Genomic DNA, 23,677 nt, shown 5'->3' with positions numbered 1-23,677 from the left:
TTTATTTGTTTGTTTGTTTGTTTGTTTGTTTGTTTATTATTTTTAAATTTTTATTAAATAGATTCTTTTTAAAAGTATTTATTTATTTATTATGTATATAGTATTCTGCCTGCATGTATCCCTGCAGAACAGAAGAGGGCACAAAAAACCATGTGCTTGCTGGGAATTGAACTCAGGACTTTTGGAAGATCAGGCAAAGCTCTTAAACACTGAACCATCTCTTCCACCCCTGAATTCCATTTTAATTTTTTTTCTTATTTATTTTTAATTAAAAAATTTTTGCCTCCTCCCCACTCCCCATTTTCCCTTCCCCTCCCTCTCCAGTCCGAAGAGTAGTAAGGGTGCCCTGCCCTGTGGGAAGTCCAAGGTCATTCCCCCCTCCATCCAGGTCTAGGAAGGTGAGCATCCAAACAGGCTAGGCCCCCCCAAAGCCAGTATATGTAGTAGGATCAAAATCCAATGCCATTGTCCTTGGCCTCTCAGCAGCCCTTGTTGTCTGCCATGTTCAGGGACTCAGGTTTTATCCCATGCTTTTTCAGTCCCAGTCCAGCTGGCCTTGGTGAGCTCCCCTTAGATCAGCCCCACCATTTCTGTGGGTGGGTGCACCCGTTGCGGTCCTGAATTCCTTGCTCATGTTCCCCCTCCTTCTGCTCCTCATTTGGACCTTGGAAACTCAGTCTGGTGCTCCAATGTGGGGCTCTGTCTCTATCTCCATCCATCACCAGATGAAAGTTCTATGGTGATACACAAGATATTCATCAGTATGGTTATAGGATCTGGCCATTTCAGGCTCCCTCTTCTCAGCTGCCCAAGGAACTAGCTGGAGCATCTCCCTGGATATGTGGGAACCCCTCTAGAGTCAAGTCTCTTGCTGACCCTATAATGGCTCCTATAATTAAGATATATGCTTCCCTGCTCCCATATCCATCCTTCCTATATCCCAAGCATCCCATTCCCCCATGCTCTCCCCATCCTCCCCTTCATACTTTTTTCTCCCCATCTCCCCTTATCTCCATCTCACCCCACCCCCAAGTTCCCAATTTTTGCCTGGCAGTCTTCTCTATTTCCAATATCCAGGAGGATAACTATATGTTTTTCTTTGGGTTCACCTTATTTAGCTTCTTTAGGATCACGAATTATAGGCTCGATGTCCTTTATTTATGGCTAAAAATAAATTATGAGTGAGTACATCCCATGTTCATCTTTTGGGGTCTTGGTTACCTCACTCAGAATAGTGTTTTCTATTTCCATCCATTTGCATGCAAAATTCAAGATGTCATTGCTTTTTACTGCTGAGTAGTACTCTAATATGTATATATACCACACATTCTTTATCCATTCTTCCATTGAAGGGCATCTAGGTTGTTTCCAGGTTCTGGCTATTACAAATAATGCTGCTATGAACATAGTTGAACGAATACTTTTGTAATAAGATAGGGCATCTTTTGGATATATTCCCAAGAGTGGAATTGCTGGGTCCTGGGGTAGGTTGATCCCCAATTTCCTGAGAAACTGCCACACTGCTTTTCAGAGTGGTTGCACAAGTTTGCATTCCCACCAGCAATGGATGAGTGTACCCCTTACTCCACAACCTCTCCAGCAAAGGTTATCATTGGTGTTTTTGATTTTAGCCTTTCTGACAGGTGTAAGATGGTATCTCAAAGTTGTTTTGATTTGCATTTACCTGATCGATAAGGAGGTTGAGCATGGCCTTAAGTGTCTTTTGGCCATTTGAACATCTCCTGTTGAGAATTCTCTGTTGAGTTCAGTGCCCCATTTTTTAAAATTGGGTTAATTAGCATTTTAACGTCTAGTCTCTTGAGTTCCTTATATGATTTGGAGATCAGACCTTTGTCAGTTGCAGGGTTGGTGAAGATCTTTTCCCAGTCAGTAAGCTGCCTTTGTGTCTTAGTGACAGTGTCCCTTGCTTTACAGAAGCTGCTCAGTTTCAGGAGGTCCCATTTATTCACTATTGCCCTCAATGTCTGTGCTGCTAGGGTTATATGTAGGAAGTAGCCTCCTGTACCCATATGTTTTAGAGTACTTCCCAATTTCTCCTCTAACAGGTTCAGTGTGCTCAGATTGATATTGAGGTCTTTAATCCATTTGGACTTGAGTTTTGTGCATGGTGATAGATATGGATCTATTTTCATTCTTCTACAGGTTGACATCTAGTTATGCCAGCACCATTTGTTGAAGATGCCCTCTTTCTTCCATTGTGTACTTTTGGCTCCTTTATCGAAAATCAGGTGTTCATAGGTTTGTGGGTTAAGATCCAGGTCTTCTATATGATTCCATTGGTCGACATCTCTGTTTTTATGCCAATACCAAGCTGTTTTCAATACTGTAGCTCTGTAATAGAGTTTGAAGTCAGGGATGGTAATGCCTCCAGAAGATCCTTTATTGTATAAGATTGTTTTGGCTGTCCTGGGTTTCTTGTTTTTCCATATAAAGTTGATTATTGTCCTCTCAAGACCTGGGAAGAATTTTGATGGGACCTTGATGGGGATTGCATTGAATCTATAGATTGCCTTTGGTAGAATTGCCATTTTTACTATGTTGATCCTCCCAATCCAAGAGAAAGGGAGATCCTTCCACTTTCTGGTATCCTCTTCAATTTCTTTCTTCAAGGACTTAAAGTTCTTGTCAAATAGATCTTTCACTTCCTTGGTTAGAGTTACCCCAAGATATCTTATGCGATTTGTGGCTATCGTGAAAGGTGATACTTCTCTGATTTCCCTCTCTGCTTCCTTATCCTTTGTGTATTGGAGGGCAACTGATTTTTTGGAGTTGATCTTGTATCCTGCCACATTACTAAAGGAGTTTATCAGCTGTAGGAGTTCTTTGGTGGAGTTTTTGGGGTCACTTATGTACACTATCATATCATCTGCAAATAATGAAAGTTTAACTTCTTCCTTTCCAATTCGAATCCCCTTGATCTGCTTATGTTGTCTTATTGCTATTGCTAGAACTTCAAGCACTATATTGAAGAGATAAGAAGAGCATGGACAGCCTTGTCATGTTCCTGATTTTAGTGGGATGGCTTTGAGTTTCTCTCTGTTTAATTTGATGTTAGCTGTTAGCTTGCTGTAAATAGCCTTTATTATATTTAGGAATGACCCTTGTATTCTTAATCTCTCCAAGACCTTTATCATAAAAGGGTGCTGAATTTTGTCAAATGCTTTTTCTGCATCTAATGAGATGAACATATGTTTTTTTTCCTTCAGTTTATTTATATGATGGATTACATTGATAGATTTTCATATGTTGAACCAGCCTTGCATCTCTGGGATGAAGCCTACTTGATTGAAGTGGGTAATCTTTCTAATGTGTTCTTGGATTCGGTTTGCTAGTATTTTATTGAGAATTTTTGCATCAATGTTCATGAGTGAGATTGGCCTATAATTCTCTTTCTTGGTTGAATCTTTGTGTTTTTGGTATCAGGGTAATTGTAGTTTCATAAAAGGAATTTGGCAATGACTTTTCTGTTTCTATATTATGAAATACATTAAGGAGTATAGGTATTAGGTTTTCTTGGAAGTTCTGGTAGAATTCTGCATTGAAACCATCTATCTGGTCCTGGGCTTTTTTTGGTAGGGAGGTTCTTGATAACAGTTGCTAATTCTTTGCGACTAACAGGTCTATTCAGATTGATCATCTAGTCCTGGTTTAACTTTGGTATATGGTACTTATCTAAAAAATGGCTATTTCTTTTACATTTTCCAATTTTGTGGCATACAGGCTTTTGTAGTAAGATCTAATGATTCTCTGAATTTCCTCTGTGTCTGTGGTTATGTCCCCTTTTTCATTTCTGATCTTATTAATTTGTGTGTTCTCTCTCTGCTGTTTGATTAGTTTGGCTAGGGGTTTGTCAATCTTGTTGATTTTCTCCAAGAACCAGCTTTTTGTTTCATTGATTCTTTGGATTGTTTTCTGTGTTTCTATTTTGTTGATTTCTGCCCTCATTTTCATTATTTCCAGTCTTCTACTCCTCCTAGGTGAGTCTGCTTCTTTTTTTCTAGAGCTTTCAGGTATGCTGTTAAGTTCCAATGTGTGCTTTCTCCATTTTCTTTAAGTGGGCACTTAGTGTTATGAACTTTCCTCTTAGCACTGCTTTCATAGTGTCCCAAAGGTTTGAGTATGTTGTACCTTTATTTTCATTAATTTCAAGGAAGACTTTGATTTCTTTCTTTATTTCTTCCTGACCCAGGTGTGGTTCAGTAGTTGACTGTTAAGTTTCCATGAGTTTGTAGGCTTTCTGGGGGTAGCATTGTTGTTGATTTCTAATTTTAATCCATGGTGATCCGATAAGACATAGAGGTGTTTACTAATATTTTTTTGTAACTGTGGAAGTGTGATTTGTTACTGAGTATGTGGTCAATTTTCGAGAAGGTTCCATGAGCCGCAGAGAAGAATGTATATTCTTTTCTATTTTTGTGGAATGTTCTATAGATGTCTGTTAATTCCATTTGGTTCATTACCTCCAATAAGACTCTTAATTCTTTGTTAGGTTTCTGTCTGATTGACCTTTCCATTGGTGAGAGAGGTGTGTTGAAGTCTCCTACTATTAGTGTGTGTGGTTTGATGGCTGCCTTGAGTTCTAGCAATGTTTCTTTTACATAAGTGGGTGTTTTTATATTAGGGGCATAGATATTCAGTATTGAGAATTTATTCGGATGAATTTTTCCTGTTATGAATATAAAATGTCCCTCTCCATCTCTTCTGATTGATTTTAGTTTGAAGTCAACTTTGTTAGAAATTAGTATGGCCACACCTGCTTGTTTCTTAGGTCCATTTGCTTGATAAACCTTTTCCCAACCTTTTACTCAGAGTAGATGTCTGTCTTTGTGGTTGAGGTGTGTTTCTTGTAAACAGCAGAATGTTGGATCCTGTTTTCTTATCCAATCTCTTAGCCTGTGCCTTTTTATAAGTGAATTGAGTCCATTGATATTAAGTGAAATTAATGACCTGTGGTTGTTAACTCCGGTCATCATTTTTTTGGTAGTAGAGATTGTATGTTTCCCTTCTTTGAAGTGTGCTGGTGAAGGGTCGCTAGATGTCTGAGTTATTATGGCAGTTGTTGGACTCCTTGGTTATGTGATTTTCCTTCTATTGCTTTCTGTATGGCTGGATTTGTGGCTAGGTATTGTTTAAATTTGTTTTTATCCTGGAATATTTTTATTCTCCATTCATATTGAAGGAAAGCTTGGCTGGGTATCGTAATCTGGGCTTGCATCCATGGTCTCTTATTTTCTGCAGAACATCTATCCAGGACCTTCTGGCTTTCATGGTTTCCATAGAGAAGTCAGTTGTAAGTCTGATAGGTTTACCTTTATAAGTTATTTGACCTTTTTCCTTTGCAGCTCTTAATATTCTTTCTTTATTCTGTATGTTTTGTCTTTTGATTATAATATGGCGAGGGGATTTTTTTTGATCCAGTCTATTTGGTGTTCTGTAAGCTTCTTGAACCTACATAGGAATATCTTTCTTTAGGTTGGGAAAGTTTTCTTCCATAATTTTATTAAATATATTTTCTGGACCATTGAGCTGTAATTCTTCTCATTCTTCTACCCCTATTATTCTTAGGTTTGGTCTTTTTATTGTGTCCCAGATTTTCTGAATGTTGTCATGAGAATTTGTTGGAATTGCTGTTTTCTTTGATCAGTGCATTTATTTTCTCTATGGTATCTTCAGAATCTGAGATTCTTTCTTCTATCTCTTGTATTCTGTTTGTTATGCTTGTTTCTGTAGTCTCTATTCGTTTATGTAGATTTTCCATATCCAGCCGGCCCTCAGTTTGTGTTTTCTTCCTTGCCTCCATTTCAGTTTTCAAGTCTTGCACTGTTTCCATTATCTGTTTGATTGTTTTTCCTTGATTTCCTAGGATATCATTTATGGATTTACTCAATTCTTCAAACTTTTTGTTATTCTTCTCATCCATTTCTTCAAGGGAGTTTTTTTACCTTCTGTTTAAGGAACTCTATCACTTTCATAAAGTCCGTTTTTTCTACTTCTTCTTGATTAAGGTGTTCAAGTCTTCCTGTTGTAAATTTGCTGGGTTCTGGTGCTTTCATCTTGTTTTTCAAATTGTTGGAGGATTTCTTGCATTGGCACCTGCCCATCTCTTCCTCCAACTAATCCCTTATGGATCTTCTTTTACAAGTTCAATTGTCCTTGCTAGTCAGGGAGCTCACAGCCAAAAGGCCTAACTTGCTGCAGGCAGGCTATTAAAACAAAGGACCTCCCACCAGCCTGGTTGCACTCAACACCTGGTCTCAGCACCCTAACAGGCTGAGTTGGGGGATTTTATGGCCCCGAAGAGGGAGGATAAAGGGAGAGATTTCTGGGTGCAAGCTGGGATGTGACAGGAAGAGAGAGGCAGTTTCGGGGAGAATAGCCCCTGCAGGAAGACCAGGAAGTATAGGGGGTTGAGGAATGTCTGTACTCCATCTCCGGGCAGCTGCTGTGGTTCAGGCACTCACTCACGGGAATAAATGATGGATCTTCTGGTAGACAATCAGGTCTCCTTTCTGGCCAGGAAGCTCACCAACAAAGGGCTTACCTTGCTGCAGGCCGGCTGTTGAAACAAAGGAACTTCCACCTGCTTGGGTGCAGTCATAACCTGGTCCCCTTAGTTTTTTTTTTTTTTTTAGATTTGTTTTGATTTTCATTTTTTTGTTTGGAAAGAGAAAGAACATGAGGTTGGGTGGTCATGGACGTGGTAAGGATACAGGATAACTTGGGAGAGGGTGAAAGACCCCCATTCAATAATAGCAGCAGTAACGCCATTTTGCAAGGCATGAAATTTTACCAGCACAAAGGACAGGGAAGATTAGTTAAAGTTCAGTTCAGAGAAACAAGGGCAATGAGGGGCCAAGCAGGATATCTGTGGTCAGACACCCGGCCATGAGCAAGGGAGCAGAAACAGCTTGTACCCTAGATAAACGAAGTTAACTTACATATCTGATTTCTTGGAAACCCCCTGAAAAGTACCCAGCTGTCCCTATTTTTAACCCGAGCCTTATTTAAATTGTCCAATCAGAACCCTGTAAACTACGCTTCTCGCTTCTGTACCCGCGCTTTTGCTCCCCGACCCTATAAAAACCCACTGCTCCAGCCTAAAGGCGCGCTAGTCCTCCGAGAGACTAAGTCGCCCCAGGTACCTGTGTATCTGAATAAAGCCTCTTGCTTGTTGCATCCGAAGAGTGGTCTCGCTGTTCCTTGGGGGGGGGGTCTCCCTAGATTGAAAGATAGCCCACCCGTGGGGTCTTTCATTTGGGGGCCCGTCCGGGATTTGAAGACCCCTGCCCAGGGACCACCGACTCACCACCGGGAGGTAAGCTGGCCAGCGATCACTTTGTGTGACTGTCTGTACTATGTTTTTATGTTTGCGCCTGCGTCCGAACTAGTTAGCTAACTAGATCTGTATCTGGCGGACCCGCGGAGGAACTGACGAGTTCGTACTCCCGACCGCAGCCCTGGGAGACGTCCCGGGGGCATCTGGGGTCCAATTCGGGACCCGTCTGTTTTCTGTGAACCCTACCCGGATCGGACTGTTTGGAGCTCCTCCGCAGTCAGAAGGGTATGTGGTTCTTCTGGGAGTAGAGAGATCCGGACTCTCGCTATCTCCAACTCAGGCTTTGCTTTCGGTTTTACGCCGAAGCCGCGCTGCGCGATTTTGGTGTTTTGTCATTGGTTTTTTGTTTTTTTGTCTGGTATTGTCTGTGTCCGTGTTTGAAAATATGGGACAGTCCTTAACTACCCCTTTGAGTCTGACTTTACAGCACTGGAGGGACGTCCAGGACATTGCGAACAACCAGTCTGTGGAAGTCCGGAAGAAGCGTTGGGTTACTTTCTGTTCATCTGAATGGCCCACATTTAATGTGGGCTGGCCAAGGGATGGTACATTCGACCTTAATATTATCTCGCAGGTCAAAGCCAAAGTGATGGACCCCGGCCCTCATGGGCACCCAGACCAGGTGGCCTATATCGTGACCTGGGAGGCAATGGCTTACGATCCACCACCCTGGGCTAAGCCTTTTGTCCCTCCCAAACCCCTACTTCCTCCATCTGCTCCCACCTTACCCCCTCCAGTCTCCTCCTCTCCAGCAGGACCCCCAATCCGCTCGTCTCTATATCCAACCCTTACTGACCCTTCAAAAACCAAACCTCCCCCTCCGCAGGTTCTGCCCGCGGGGGATGACCTATTGGTAGACCTCCTCACGGAGGACCCCCCTCCCTACCGAGAACAGGCCCTCCCGCCTCAGGTGGCCGACTCGACCGATGAAAACGAGGGGCCTGCCGCGCCATCTCCCGCTGCCCCGTCCCCCATGGCAGCCCGCTTAAGGGGACGGCGAGACCAGCAGCTGGCCGCGGATTCTACTTCCTCTCAGGCATTCCCTCTCCGGACCGGAGGAAATGGCCAACTACAATACTGGCCGTTCTCCTCCTCCGACCTATATAACTGGAAAAATAACAATCCCTCTTTTTCTGAAGACCCAGTTAGGCTGACTGCTCTAATTGAGTCGGTCCTGATTACTCATCAGCCCACCTGGGATGATTGCCAACAATTACTGCAGACTTTGCTGACTTCGGAGGAGAAGCAGAGAGTCCTCCTGGAGGCTCGAAAGGCGGTTCGGGGAGCAGACGGACGTCCCACCCAGCTGCCTAATGAGATAGACGCCGCCTTTCCCCTCGAACGTCCCAATTGGGACTTCACCACACAGGAAGGTAGGAATCACCTAATCCTCTATCGCCAGTTGCTCATAGCGGGTCTCCATGGGGCGGGCCGACGCCCCACCAATTTGGCGAAAGTTAAACAGGTACTGCAGGGACCGGGAGAAACTCCCTCAGCGTTCTTAGAGCGGCTCAAAGAAGCCTATCGTAGATACACCCCGTATGACCCAGAAGATCCAGGGCAAGAAACTAGCGTAGCTATGTCTTTCATTTGGCAATCTGCTCCAGATATCAAACGCAGACTCGAGCGCCTAGAAAACTTAAGGGAGAGTTCGCTCAGGGACCTACTAAAGGAGGCAGAAAGAATCTTTAATAAACGAGAGACTCCAGAAGAGAGGGAGGATCGTCTTAGAAAGGAGGCAGAGGAAAGAGAGGACCGTCGCAGAACGGAAGCTGAGGAAAAAGAAAAAGAAAGGGACCGCAAGAGACATAAGGAAATGAGCAAACTCTTGGCCACCGTAGTTTCCAGTCAAAGACAGGGTAGACAGGAGGGAGACCGAAGGGGGCCCCAGGTAGAGAAAGATCAATGTGCATACTGCAAGGAGAAAGGACATTGGGTCAAAGACTGCCCCAAAAGACCGAAGGGGCCCCGGAAGCCACGACCCCAGACCTCCCTCCTAACCTTGGAAGACTAGGGGGGTCAGGGTCAGGAGCCCCCCCCTGAGCCCAGGATAACTCTTGACGTCGGGGGGCAGCCAGTCACCTTCCTGGTGGACACTGGGGCTCAACACTCTGTGTTGACCCAAAACCCCGGACCCCTGAGCGATAAATCCGCTTGGGTCCAGGGGGCTACCGGGGGAAGAAGATATCGATGGACAACCGACCGCAAGGTACATCTGGCTACTGGTAAGGTGACTCATTCTTTTCTCCATGTCCCGGATTGCCCATACCCATTACTGGGAAGAGACCTGCTGACTAAATTAAAGGCCCAAATATACTTTGAAAATTCGGGGGTGCGAATTGTGGGGCCACAAGGACAGCCCCTGCATGTGTTAACCCTAAATTTGGAAGATGAATATCGGCTCCATGAGCCACCTAGAGACCCCAAAACCGCACTAGAGACTTTTTGGCTGTCTAAATTTCCCCAAGCATGGGCAGAGACTGGGGGTATGGGATTGGCCACTCAACAAGCCCCCTTGATTATATCGCTAAAAGCGACTGCTACCCCTGTCTCAATCAAACAATATCCCATGTCGCTTGAAGCTAAGACGGGAATCAGACCCCACATACGGAGACTCCTGGACCAAGGGATACTAACACCCTGTCAGTCCCCCTGGAATACTCCCCTATTACCTGTCTAAAAGCCGGGAACTGGGGACTATCGGCCAGTCCAGGACCTCAGAGAAGTTAACAAACGGGTAGAAGACATACATCCCACCGTGCCTAACCCCTACAATTTGTTAAATGGGCTTTCCCCGTCTCATAATTGGTACTCAGTATTGGACTTAAAAGATGCATTCTTTTGCCTGAGACTTCACCCAGAAAGTCAGCCTATATTTGCCTTCGAATGGAAGGACCCAGAATTGGGGATTTCGGGACAACTAACTTGGACCCGGCTCCCACAAGGGTTCAAAAACAGCCCTACCCTGTTCGATGAGGCGCTGCATAGGGATCTGGCCGATTTCAGGATTCAACACCCTACCCTGATTTTGCTCCAATATGTGGATGACCTCCTACTGGCGGCTACCTCAGAACAGGAATGTAAAGAAGGCACCAAGGCCTTACTATTGACCCTAGGGAACCTGGGCTATAAAGCCTCCGCCAAAAAGGCTCAAATTTGCCAAAAGCAGGTCACTTATCTGGGGTACCAAATCAAAGAAGGGCAAAGATGGCTGACTGAGGCCAGGAAAGCGACAGTTATGAACATGCCTGTACCTGGGACCCCTCGGCAGCTGAGGGAGTTCCTGGGGACAGCAGGGTTCTGTCGCCTATGGATTCCAGGATTTGCTGAAATAGCAGCCCCTTTATACTCACTCACCAAATCAGGGACTCTGTTCAGGTGGGGCGAGGACCAACAGAAGGCATATCAGGAAATAAAGCGGGCCTTACTCACCGCTCCCGCATTGGGACTCCCAGACCTAACTAAGCCATTTGAACTGTTTGTGGACGAAAAACAGGGTTACGCAAAAGGGGTCCTAACTCAAAAACTGGGTCCTTGGAGACGTCCTGTAGCTTATCTCTCGAAGAAGCTCGACCCAGTGGCTTCAGGATGGCCGCCCTGCCTGCGAATGGTAGCGGCGATTGCAGTCCTCACCAAGGACGCGGGAAAATTAACTCTGGGCCAGCCATTGACCATCCTGGCACCACATGCGGTGGAGGCCTTGGTTAAGCAGCCTCCAGACCGTTGGCTCTCTAATGCCCGCATGACCCACTACCAAGCCATGCTCCTGGATACGGACCGGGTGCACTTCGGACCTGTGGTAACCCTAAACCCTGCAACCCTGCTCCCTTTGCCGGAGGGAGGGGCGAAACACGATTGCCTCGAGATCCTTGCGGAAATGCACGGGACCAGACCGGACCTGACGGATCAACCCCTCCAGAACGCTGACTTCACCTGGTATACAGACGGGAGCAGTTTTCTGCAGGATGGTCAGCGGAGAGCTGGGGCTGCAGTAACCACCGAGACCGAGGTAATCTGGGCAGAAACCCTTCCAACCGGGACCTCGGCCCAGCGGGCTGAACTCATAGCACTCACCCAGGCGCTCAGGCTGGCAGAAGGTAAGAAGCTTAATGTCTATACCGATAGCCGGTACGCTTTTGCCACCGCCCATATCCACGGGGAAATTTATCGGAGGCGGGGACTGCTAACATCCGAGGGCAAAGAAATTAAAAACAGGAACGAGATTTTGGCCTTACTAAAAGCCCTGTTTTTACCCCAAAGACTCAGTATAATCCACTGCCCAGGACACCAGAAAGGGGATAGCCCCGAGGCCCGAGGCAACCGAATGGCTGACAGGGCCGCACGGGAGGCTGCCATGGGCATACCGCCGGGTACCTCACAAATCCTCACGATTGCCCCAGAAGATACCAAGGCCCCTCCTTTACACTGCCCCTTCCATTATACTAGAGAGGACACGGAGATACTAAAAAGACTGGGGGCTTCTCAGGATTCGGTCAAAGGGCATTGGGTCTTCCAAGGCAAATCTGTGGTGCCCACAAAACAGACCTTCGAACTGATAGACTATTTACACAAGCTAACTCACCTTGGCCCTCGGAAAATGAAGACTCTCCTAGATAGAGAAGAAAGCTTCCATTATTTGCTAGGCAGAGACAAAATCCTACAGCAGGTAGCAGACGCCTGTAAGGCATGCGCTCAGGTCAATGCCGGAAAATCTAAATTCGGGACAGGAATCCGGATGCGAGGACACCGACCAGGTACCCATTGGGAAATTGACTTTACTGAAATAAAGCCTGGGCAATATGGATACAAATATCTGTTGGTGTTTGTGGACACCTTCTCCGGATGGGTAGAAGCCTTCCCGACTAAATATGAAACAGCCAAGATAGTGACCAAAAAGCTGCTGGAAGAGATTTTCCCCAGGTACGGCATGCCCCAGGCACTGGGAACCGATAATGGGCCCGCCTTCGTCTCCCAGGTAAGTCAGTTGGTGGCCAAGCTCTTGGGGATTAATTGGAAATTACATTGCGCTTACCGACCCCAGAGTTCAGAACAGGTAGAAAGGATGAATAGAACAATTAAGGAGACTTTGACTAAATTAACGCTTGCAACTGGCACTAGAGATTGGGTACTCCTACTACCCCTAGCCCTCTACCGTGCCCGCAACACTCCAGGACCACATGGACTTACTCCCTTTGAGATAATATATGGGGCGCCCCCGCCCCTCATTAATTTTTTTGACTCCAATATTTCAGACTTTACTAACAGTCCCTCTCTGCAAGCTCACTTACAGGCACTCCAGGCCGTACAGAGGGAAGTTTGGAAACCACTGGCTGCCGCTTACAGAGACCAGCTGGACAGACCAGTGATACCCCACAACTACCAAATTGGTGACGCAGTCTGGGTCCGCCGGCATCAGACAAAGAACTTGGAACCCCGCTGGAAGGGACCCTACACCGTACTGCTGACCACTCCCACTGCTCTCAAGGTCGACGGCATTGCGGCTTGGGTCCACGCCTCCCACGTAAAAGCAGCCCGATCGGACGAGGAAACATCAACATCATCATGGAAGGTTCAGCGTTCTCAAAACCCTCTAAAGATAAGACTCACTCGGGAGCCCCGCTAATCATCTTATGGGCCCTGCTAGGACTAGAAAAAGGGGGGATGGCCAGGAGCCCTCATACTATTTATAATATAACTTGGAAAGTCACTAACCTTATGACAGGGCAGGTTGTCAATTCCACCTCCATGTTGGGGACTACAAAGGATGCTTTCCCAACCCTATACTTTGACCTCTGTGACCTAGTGGGGGACTCATGGAATCCATCAGACCAGGAGCCATTCCCCGGGTATGGCTGCCACCACCCCGGGGGACGGCATGGGACAAGAGCCAGGGATTTCTATGTGTGCCCAGGTCAAAATTTTAGGAAGGAATGCGGGGGGCCCGCAGATGGGTACTGTGCCCAATGGGGCTGCGAAACCACAGGAGATGCCTATTGGAAGCCGTCCTCATCCTGGGACCTAATCACCCTCAAGTGAGGAACCACCCCTGGTTTTACGGGTGCAGGACCTTGGGTATGCACGTCTACCGATGGCAAACCCAAGGACTGGTGTGGCCCCTGTTATGACTCCTCGTCTAAAAAGGTTCCAGGGGCCACCCTAGGGGGCAGATGCAATCCTCTAGTTCTCGATTTTACCGCCCAAGGTAAAGCAGCAATCTGGGATGGTCCCAAGTCCTGGGGACTGCGCCTCTATCGCTCGGGATATGACCCCATCACTATGTTCTCCCTAACGAGGCAAGTGACCTCTGCCTCACCAACAGTACTTGTCGGGCCAAACCCGGTCGTGTTAGAACAGAAGCCCCCTTCTCAGCCGGCACCCCCTCCCAGACCCAGACCAGCTCCTGCCCACAATCCCTCCACCACCATGGTCCCACCCACGCACAATGACACCCCAGCAGGACCAACTCCTCCGGGTACAGGGGACAGACTCCTCAATCTAATCCAGGGGGCATATTCGACCCTTAACTACACCAGCCCGAACTTAACCGAAGAATGCTGGTTATGTCTGGTTTCCAGGCCCCCATACTATGAGGGAGTGGCTATAATTGGCAATTATACCAACCAAACTGAGGCCATGACCTATTGTGCATCCCCTTCCCAACATAAACTTACCCTGTCAGAGGTGTCGGGTCGAGGAACCTGTATAGGAACGGTCCCTCAAACTCATAAGTCACTGTGCAATGGTACCCATCCACTTCAGACTAACTCCACTGGATATCTGGTGGCACCCAACGGGACCTACTGGGCATGCAGTACGGGTCTCACTCCCTGTGTTTCCCTTACGGTCCTTAATGCAGCTTCTGATTATTGCGTGTTAATAGAGCTATGGCCCAGAGTGACCTATCATACCCCCTCATATGTTTATGAGCAATTTGAAGAGAGACCACGAATTAAACGAGAGCCAGTGTCCCTCACACTGGCCCTCATGCTGGGAGGACTAACCGTGGGGGGAATAGCTGCGGGAGTAGGAACAGGGGCCGCTGCGCTGGTTGAGACCCAAAAGTTCCAGCAATTACAGGCAGTCATGCACACCGATATCAGGGCTTTGGAAGAATCAGTCAGTGCCTTAGAAAAGTCCTTGACCTCCTTATCCGAAGTGGTCCTTCAGAACAGACGGGGGTTGGATGTTCTATTCCTACAGCAGGGGGGGCTTTGCGCAGCCCTAAAAGAGGAATGTTGCTTCTATGCTGATCACACAGGTGTTGTCAGGGACAATATGGCAAAACTCAGGGAACGAATCAAGCAAAGACAGCAGTTATTTGAATCACAACAAGGTTGGTTCGAGGGTTGGTTCAATAGATCTCCATGGTTAACCACCCTAGTCTCGTCCATAATGGGACCCCTCATGATTATACTATTAATCTTGCTGTTTGGGCCTTGTATCCTCAACCGTTTGGTTCAGTTCATGAAGGACAGGATGGCAGTCATACAAGCCTTGGTCTTGACCCAACAATACCACCAACTTAAGCAATTCGACCCTGAAAATGCAGGAAACCGAGTCAGCTAAATAAAAGATTTTATTCAGTTCAAAGGAAAAGGGGGGAATGAAAGACCCCCATTCAATAATAGCAGCAGTAACGCCATTTTGCAAGGCATGAAATTTTACCAGCACAAAGGACAGGGAAGATTAGTTAAAGTTCAGTTCAGAGAAACAAGGGCAATGAGGGGCCAAGCAGGATATCTGTGGTCAGACACCCGGCCATGAGCAAGGGAGCAGAAACAGCTTGTACCCTAGATAAACGAAGTTAACTTACATATCTGATTTCTTGGAAACCCCCTGAAAAGTACCCAGCTGTCCCTATTTTTAACCCGAGCCTTATTTAAATTGTCCAATCAGAACCCTGTAACTACGCTTCTCGCTTCTGTACCCGCGCTTTTGCTCCCCGACCCTATAAAAACCCACTGCTCCAGCCTAAAGGCGCGCTAGTCCTCCGAGAGACTAAGTCGCCCCAGGTACCTGTGTATCTGAATAAAGCCTCTTGCTTGTTGCATCCGAAGAGTGGTCTCGCTGTTCCTTGGGGGGGGGGTCTCCCTAGATTGAAAGATAGCCCACCCGTGGGGTCTTTCAAGGGGACAGAATATGATTTAAATATATTGTATGGGGGATAAAGATAGTTTAGGAGTTAAAAGCAGTAGCTGCTCCTCCAGAGGACCTGGGTTCATTTCCCAGCATCCATATGGCAGCTCAGAATTGCTTATTACTCCAGTTCAAGAGAAGTTGATACCTTCACACAGACATTAATGGAGGTAAAACACCTAAGCACATAAAGTAAAAATAAAATAAATTATTAAAAATGAGTTGTTTGAAAAAATTATTCTTAAAATTTTAAATAATGAAAAATCACAAACAAAACAAAAACAAATGAAAAATTCTGTAACTAAAGAGAAAGAATTTACAGAGACAACAATGGATGTTATTATGCCCAAGTTTCTGATCCCCAAATAAATTCACAGAGCTGGATTTCTGATACAAATTACATGAGGGTTTTTAACATTCAAACTCAAGTTTGGACCAACATAGTGGGTGTGGAAAGTGCAGCCAGGAAACTTGGGAGGGTATAACTTTTAAAGGGGAAATGCTACAACCAGGGGAGTTCATGTCCTGTTGTTATGGAATTGGTAAGGAAGGCATGGGGTAAGGTAGTTTCTGAACCCACTGGACAGTTTTTGGGCATGAAAACCTAACAAAGGCCCATTAATAACTGGCAAGGTATCTTCAAAGACAAGATGCCTCCTAAGAACATCTAAACAACATTAAATTTTATGGTCCTCTTTCTTATCTCCTTAATTGACCATTTTCAGTTTATCTGTTCAAATTCTGCTATTGCAGCATATTTCTGGATCTGAGATTGGGCCCTGCTCATTATATGGGTGAAGATGAAGCCCCTTCTTTAAAACAGAGGTTGCAAAGTCAGGTCTTCACAATGTGACAGTGTGAGAGTTCACCAACTCCAGTTATGTGTTCATTTCTCTATCACATTTTGCTGGCCTGTTCAGTGGTGTACAGATCTTGTGAACAAATGGTCAACCTGCTATGCTTTCCACTTGGTTATCTGTTCTCTTTTAAAAGTTTTATTGTCTTCCTTGCAATCTCGAAGCTCTCTAAGACACATACTTTGACTGCATAAAATGGGTCAAGTGGTGACGGACTGGTTCCCCAGCTGTATAGCCTAATCTTTAGGCCCTATGCCTCAGGGCATATGCCAGGCTGCCTACCCCACCCACCTCAACAGCACTAGCTTAGCCAGCTAGAGTAAACCTCCTACAGCCAGGCTGCTCCAACACTCCCCCCACTGGACCCTGTAAACTCCAAGACCCACTCTTCCTCCAAACCCACACATACCCTGCGAACTCAGCAACTCTCTGAGACATATACTGTGATTGTACAGAATAGAACAAGAGATGATTGACAAGCCCCCACTCCTCTAGAGAGCCCAGTCTCCAGGCCTTAGGCCCTGGGGCAAAACCCTAGGTCCCTCCCCACCTGCCTTTGCTGCTCTAGCTTGCAAGCAGGCAATTCTCATGTAGGAAGATTTTTCCAATACTCCCCCATAAGACTCCATAATACGCATGGTATACTCTTCTCCCAAACCCACCAATTCTCTGAAAACCTCAGCAGCTCCCTGAAACACAGATTGCAAATGCACAGTGTACACCAAGAGATAAATGACCAGCCCTCAGGTGGAGAGCTCAGTATCTAGGCCAAAGCCCCTCTGGCAAAATCCCAGGCCCCTCCCTTGCTGCCTCAGATGTAGTAGCCAGCCATTGAACAAGCCTCTGCAAGGAAGGCTGCTCCAGTACCCTTTCGAATAATCTATAAGTCATACTCTGCCCCTAAATTCACCCATCTCCTCAGACCTCAGAAGATACTTGAGAGAAAGTGTGACTGACAGCATGAAACAAGAATGGCACCCTAAAACACAGAGAGCAACTGCAATGATTGGTCCATGAGAGAGCATCCCTAAGATTGAGTGCAAGGATTGTACCAAGAGGGAAAAACATTGTCTGCATCAATTGAAGGAAGAAAAGGATAGGCAACAATGCAATAATATTAAAAAACCTAAAGAGCAATATGTCAACACCACAACCTAATTGTCCTACAACAGGAAGGTCTCAACATCATAATACAGGAGAATCAGGAAAAAAGACCTTAAATATTTATTGTTGAAGATAACAGAGACCTTTAAAGATGAAACGAAGAATTCCCTCAAAGAAATTGAGAAAAAGACAAACAAAAAATTGGAAGAAATCTATAAATCTCTTAAAGAAATCCAAGAAAATGAAGAAAAAACAATCAGATAGGTGAAGCAAACAGTTCACACAGTTCAAGACTGGAAAGCTGAAAGAGAGCAATAAAGAAAATACAAACAGAGGAAATTCAGGAGATGGAAAATCCGGGTAAATGAACAGGAACTACAGATGCAAGCATAACCAATGGGATACAAGAGATGGAAGATAGAACCTCAGTAGCTGAAGATACAATAGAGGAAATAGATTCATCAGTGAAAGAAAATGTTAAATTCAACAAATTCTTTAAATAAAACATCCAGGAAAACTGGGATGTCATGAAAAAAGAACAAACCTAAGAATAACAGGGATAAAAGAAAGAGAAGAACTCCAGCTCAGGGGCACAGAAAAATTTTCAACAAAATCATACAAGAAAACTTTCCCAACCAAAATAAGGATATGCCAATGAAGGTACACAAAGCTTATAGAACAAAAGATAGACTAGACAAAAAGTCTTTTGCCATATAATAAAATACTAAATATACAGAATGAAGAAAGTATATTAAGAACTGGAAAGAAAAAGGGCCAAGTGACATATAAAGGCAGAATTATCAGAATTGCACTTGACTTCTCAGTTGAAACTGAAAGTCAGAAGGTCTTGGACAGATGTGCTACAGAAATGAAGAGACCATGAAAAGCAAGCTCAGATTTACTATACCCATCAAAGATTTCAATCACCATTAACAACAACAAAAAAAGATATTCTATGACAAAGCCAGATTTAATCAATACCTATCCACAAATCCAACCCTACAGAAAGCATAAGAAATAAAATCTCAACTCAAGAAAGTTAGCTCCATCCATGAAAACATACACAGTAGATAACCTGATACCAGCAAATCACAAAGAAGGGAAATACACAAATACTACCATCAAAAAACAACAGAAATTAATAACCACTGGTCACTAATATCTCTTAATATCAATGGATGACATTCACCTATAAAAAGACACAATCTAAGAGAATGGAAATGAAAACAGGATCCATTTATCTGCTTCATAGAAGAAAAGAAACCTCAACCTCAAAGATATTACCTCAAAGTAAGGAGTTGGGAAAAGATGATCCCATCAAATGAACCTGAGAAACAAGTGGGTGTAGCTATTCTAATACCTAACAAAATGGACTTCAAACTAAAACCAATCAAAAGAGATAGAGAAGGATACTTCAGACTCATCACAGGAAAAATCCATCAAGAGGATATCTGAATTCTGGTCATATATAACCTAAATATAAGATCACCCATATATGCAAAAGAAACATTATTAAAACTTAAATCATATGTCAAACCCCACACACTAATAGTGGGAGATTTCAATATTGCAATCTCACCAATGGACAGGTTTACCATACAGAAACTCAAGAGAGAGATAAGAGAACTAAGAGATGTTATGACTCAAATGGAATTATCAGACAACTATAGAACATTTCACCTCAAAATAAAAGACTGTACCTTCTTATCAGCACCTCATGGAAACTTCTATAAAATTGAGCATATACTCAGTTACAAAGAATACCTCAACCAATATAAAAAATTGAAATAGCCTCCTATATCTTAACAGATCACCATGCTTTAATGTTAGAATACAACAATAACACTAATTGCAGAAAGCCTACAAACTCATGGAAATTGAATAGAATTCAATTGTATCACCCCTGGGTCAAAGAAGAAATAAAAAATAAATTAAAGACATCTAGAATTCAATGAAAATGAATGCACAGCATACCAAATATCATGGGATACTATGAAATCAGTGCTAAGAAAACATTCATTGCACTAAATGCCTACATAAAGAACGTGGAAAAATCTCACATTTAACAGCACACCTGAAAGCTCTAGAGCAGAAAGAAGCAGACTCATCCAGGTCAAGAAGATGACAGGAAATATTCAAGTTGAGGGCTAAAATTAATAAAATATAAACAAAGAAAACAAAGCAAAGAATCAATGAATCAAAGAATTGATTCTTCAAGAAATTCAACAAGAAAGACAAATGCTTATGCAGACTAACAAAAGGAAGAGACAAAATATCCAAGTAACAAAGTCATAAATGAAAAGTGGAACATAGCAACAGGCACTAAGGAAACCCAAAGAATTTGAGGTCATACTTTGAAAGGAATAAACCACAAAATTTGAAAAATCTATAAAAAATAGATAATTTTCTGGATAGGTGCCACATACCAAAATTACAGCAAAACTAGATAAACAATTTAAGTAGACCTATTACACATAAGAGAATAGTAGTCATTAAAATATCCCAGCCATAGAAACTGCAAGAGCAGGTGGTTTCAGAATAAAATTCTAACAGGACTTCAAAAAGGGTTAATACTTATACTCCTCAAAATATTCCACATCATAGAAATGGAAGGATCATTGCAAAACTTTTTAAGAACCTACAGTTACTCTGATACTCAAACCACACAAAGACTCAAATAAGGAAGAGTATTTCAGACCAATCTTCATCATGAATATTGATGCAAAAATACTCAGTAAAATACTGGCAAACTGAAGCCAAGAAAACATCAAAAAAAATCATCCACTGTGATCAAGATGGCTTCATCCCAGAAAGGCACGAATGGTTCAACAAAGAAAAGTCTGTCAATTTAACACACAATATAAGTAAAGGGAAAGAAAAAAAAACATACATTCATTTCATTAGAGACTGCAAAAGGTTGGCAAAAATCTAACAGCACTTCATGATAAAAGTCTGGGGAAATGAGAGATATAAGGAATTTACCATAACATAATAAAAGCAATATGGGAAGCCAACATCCAATGTCATTGAATGGAGAGAAATTCAAAGCTATTCCACTAAAGCCAGGAAGAAGATAGGGTTGTCCATTCTTTCTATAACTATTCAATATCATACTCAAAGATCTAGATAGACCAAAAAGATAGCAAAAAGAAATCAAGGGGTTACAAATCAGAAAGGAAAAAATCAAACTTTTACTATTTGCATACAATATGATAGTATATATAAGTGAACCTAAAAATTCTACACCTACAACTGAAAAACATTTTAGTAATGTGGCAGGATTAAGATCAACTCAAAAGAGTCAGTATCTGACCTATATACAGATGACTGAATGGTTGAGAAAGAAATCAGAGTAGTATTATTCTTAATAGTATCCACAAATAATATAAAAAATCTTGGGGTAACACTAACCAAAAAAATATCTGTGCTACAAGAAGTTTTAGTTATTGAAGAAAGACATTGAGGAAGATATCAGAAAATAGAAAGATCTCCAATGCTCTTGGATAGATAGGATCAATACAGTAAAATGGCATTCTTATCAAAAGCAATATAAGATTCAATGCAATCCGCATCAAAATTCCAATACAATTCATCACAGTCCTCAAAAAAATACTTCAATTCATATGGAAAAACAAAAAACCCGGCTAAAACATTCCTGTAAAATAAAGGAATATCCAGAGGCATCACTATCCCTGACTTCAAGTTTTATTATAGAGCTACAATAAAGAAAACATCTAGGCATTGCCATAGAAACAGACAGGTGGATCAATGGCATTGAATTGAAGGAGCTGATATTAATCTATGAACACTTGATTTTTGACAAAGAAGATAAAAATATATGATGGAAAAAAGAAAGCATCTTCAACAAATGGTGCTGCCGTAACTACATGTCAACATGTAGAAGAATGCAAATAGATCCATAACTAACTATCTACATGCATAAAACTCCAGTACACATAAATGAAAGACCCAAATATTAATTTAGCCATAATGAAACTGATAGAAGAGAAATTTGGAAGTATTCTTGAACATATGGACACAGGAGATAATTTCCTAAACATAGCACCAGGAGTGCAGACATGAGAGCAACAAAAAATAACTGGATCTTCCTGAAACTAAGAAGTTTCTGTAAGGCAAAAAAACACAGTCAATAAGACAAAAGAGCAGAGTACTAAATGTGAAAAGATCCTTAACAACCCTCCATTGGACAGAGGACTGATCTCCAAAATACATAAATAACTCAAGAAACTAGACATCAAAATACCAATTAAGAAATGGGGTACAGATCTAAACAGAATTCTCAACAGAATGGCCAAAAGACATTTAAGGAATGATCCTTAGCCATCAGGGAAATGTAAATCAAAAGGACTCTGAGATACTATCGTATATCAGTCAAAATGACTAACATCAAAAACACTGATGAGAACTTATGCTGGAGAGGATAAGGAATAATGGGAACACTCCTCCATTTCTGGTGGGAGTTCAAACTTGTACAATCACCTTGGAAATCAGTATGGCACTTTCTCAGAAAATTGGGAATCAATCTAACTTAAGACTAGACAATGAACTACTTTTGGGCATACTCCCAAAGGATGCTCACTCATACCAAAAGGACATTTGTTCAAATGTGTTCTTAGCAACACTATTCATAATAGCCAGAACCTGGAAACAACCTCAATGCCCCTCAATAAAGAATGAATAAAGAAAATGTGGTATATTTACCCAATGGAGTAGTGCTCAGCATTAAAAAAACAATGATATCTTGAAAATTTGCAGGCAAATGGATGGAACTAGAGAAAAACATTCTGAGTGAGGTAACCCAGACACAGAAAGACCAAAACAGCATATTGTCTCTCACAAGCACTTATTAGGTGTAAAACAAAGGATAACCAGCCTATGGTTCATGACCCCAGAAAAGTTAGGTGACAAAAAGAATGCTAACAGAAACTTAAATGGATGGCATAGGAAGTAAAAATACACACGATCACCTGAGAAAATGGGGAGCATGTTGGGTGGAAAAGAAGAGGTATGCAAGAGGAAGGGAGTATGGGAGGGGGAGAACATAAGGGAAGAGGTTGGCCAAGATGGGGAAATGATGGAGAGGGAGAGCATGGAAAAGGATATTTTGATTGAAGGAGGCATTATGGGACTAGAGAGAAACTTGGCACTAGGGAAATTCCCAGGAATCCACAAGGATAATTTCAGCTAAGACCCTAAGCAATAGTGGAGAGGGTTTCTGAACTGCCCCTCCCCAATAATCAGATTGCTGACTACCTTAATTGTCATCATAGAACCTTCATCCAGCAACTGATGGAAAGTGCAGAGATGCATAGCTAAGAACCGGGCCAAGTGCCCAGAGGCCAGTTGAATAGAGCAGGCAGAGATGATATGAGCAAAGGCTCAAGACCATTATGGGGAATATGCACAGAATCAGCTGACCTGAGCTAGTATGCACTCACTGACACTGTACTGACAGTGTTTGAGCCTGAATAATACCTAACTAGGCTTTCTAAATGTATGTGACAGTTTTGTGGCTTGATCATTCTATGGGGCTAATGACAATAGGGCTAGGATTTTTCTCTAAATTGCTTGAACTGGCTTTTTGAAGCCTGTTCTCTTTGGAGGGATACCTTGCTCAGCTTAGATATGGTGTGAGTGCCTTGGTCCTACCTCAAAATGATATGCCAGTCTTTGTTGACTTTCTATTGGAAGCCTTACCCTCTCTGAGGAGTGGATAGGGTATGTGGGGGGTTGGAAGCATGGAATGAGGGGAGGGAGTAAGAATGGGGTTAGTTGATGTGGGATGTCCTTCTGTATATGTGTTACTTTTGTTGGATAATGAATAAAGCTGTTTTGGCCAATGGCTTAGCAGAGTAAAATCAGGTGGGAAATCTAAATAGATAAAGAAAGAAAGAGTAGGTAAAGTCAGAGAGATGACATGGGCTACCAAAGGAGAAGGACCAGGAACATTTCTAGTAATCCACAGCCTTGTGGGAATACACAGATTATTAGAAATGGGTTAATTCAAGATGGGAAAGCAGGCTAGAAATATGCCTGAGTCATTGGCCAGACAGTGTTGTAATTAATATAGTTTCTGTGTGATTGTTCAGGCCTGAGTGGCCAAAAAACCCAAAAAACACAAAAGAGCAGCCTCTGCTTTTAAAAATAGCACCATTATGAGACATCTACATCTGCATAAAATCTGACAGAGTTTAGGAAGAAA

The 23,677-nt window shown here is 43.2% G+C and overlaps 2 protein-coding genes across 18 annotated transcripts in view; one reads left to right on the top strand and one right to left on the bottom strand.

Moving 5' to 3' along the window:
• LOC119820906 overlaps nucleotides 1-23,677 on the bottom strand; it is a 148,404-nt gene that overhangs the window by 99,358 nt on the left and 25,369 nt on the right. The window lies entirely within an intron of this gene.
• Nucleotides 7,853-13,697, top strand: LOC119820903. Its single transcript, XM_038339615.2, is given in 2 exon segments — nucleotides 7,853-11,454; nucleotides 12,637-13,697. Coding segments are annotated over 2 exon segments (3,852 nt in total). The 5' UTR covers nucleotides 7,853-7,946; the 3' UTR covers nucleotides 12,981-13,697.

This window comes from Arvicola amphibius, chromosome 8, assembly GCF_903992535.2.
Source record: "Arvicola amphibius chromosome 8, mArvAmp1.2, whole genome shotgun sequence".
Classification (NCBI taxonomy): Eukaryota; Metazoa; Chordata; class Mammalia; order Rodentia; family Cricetidae; genus Arvicola; species Arvicola amphibius.
The sequence above is the reverse complement of the archived record's forward strand: the minus strand, read 5'-3'. Positions and strand labels throughout refer to the sequence as shown.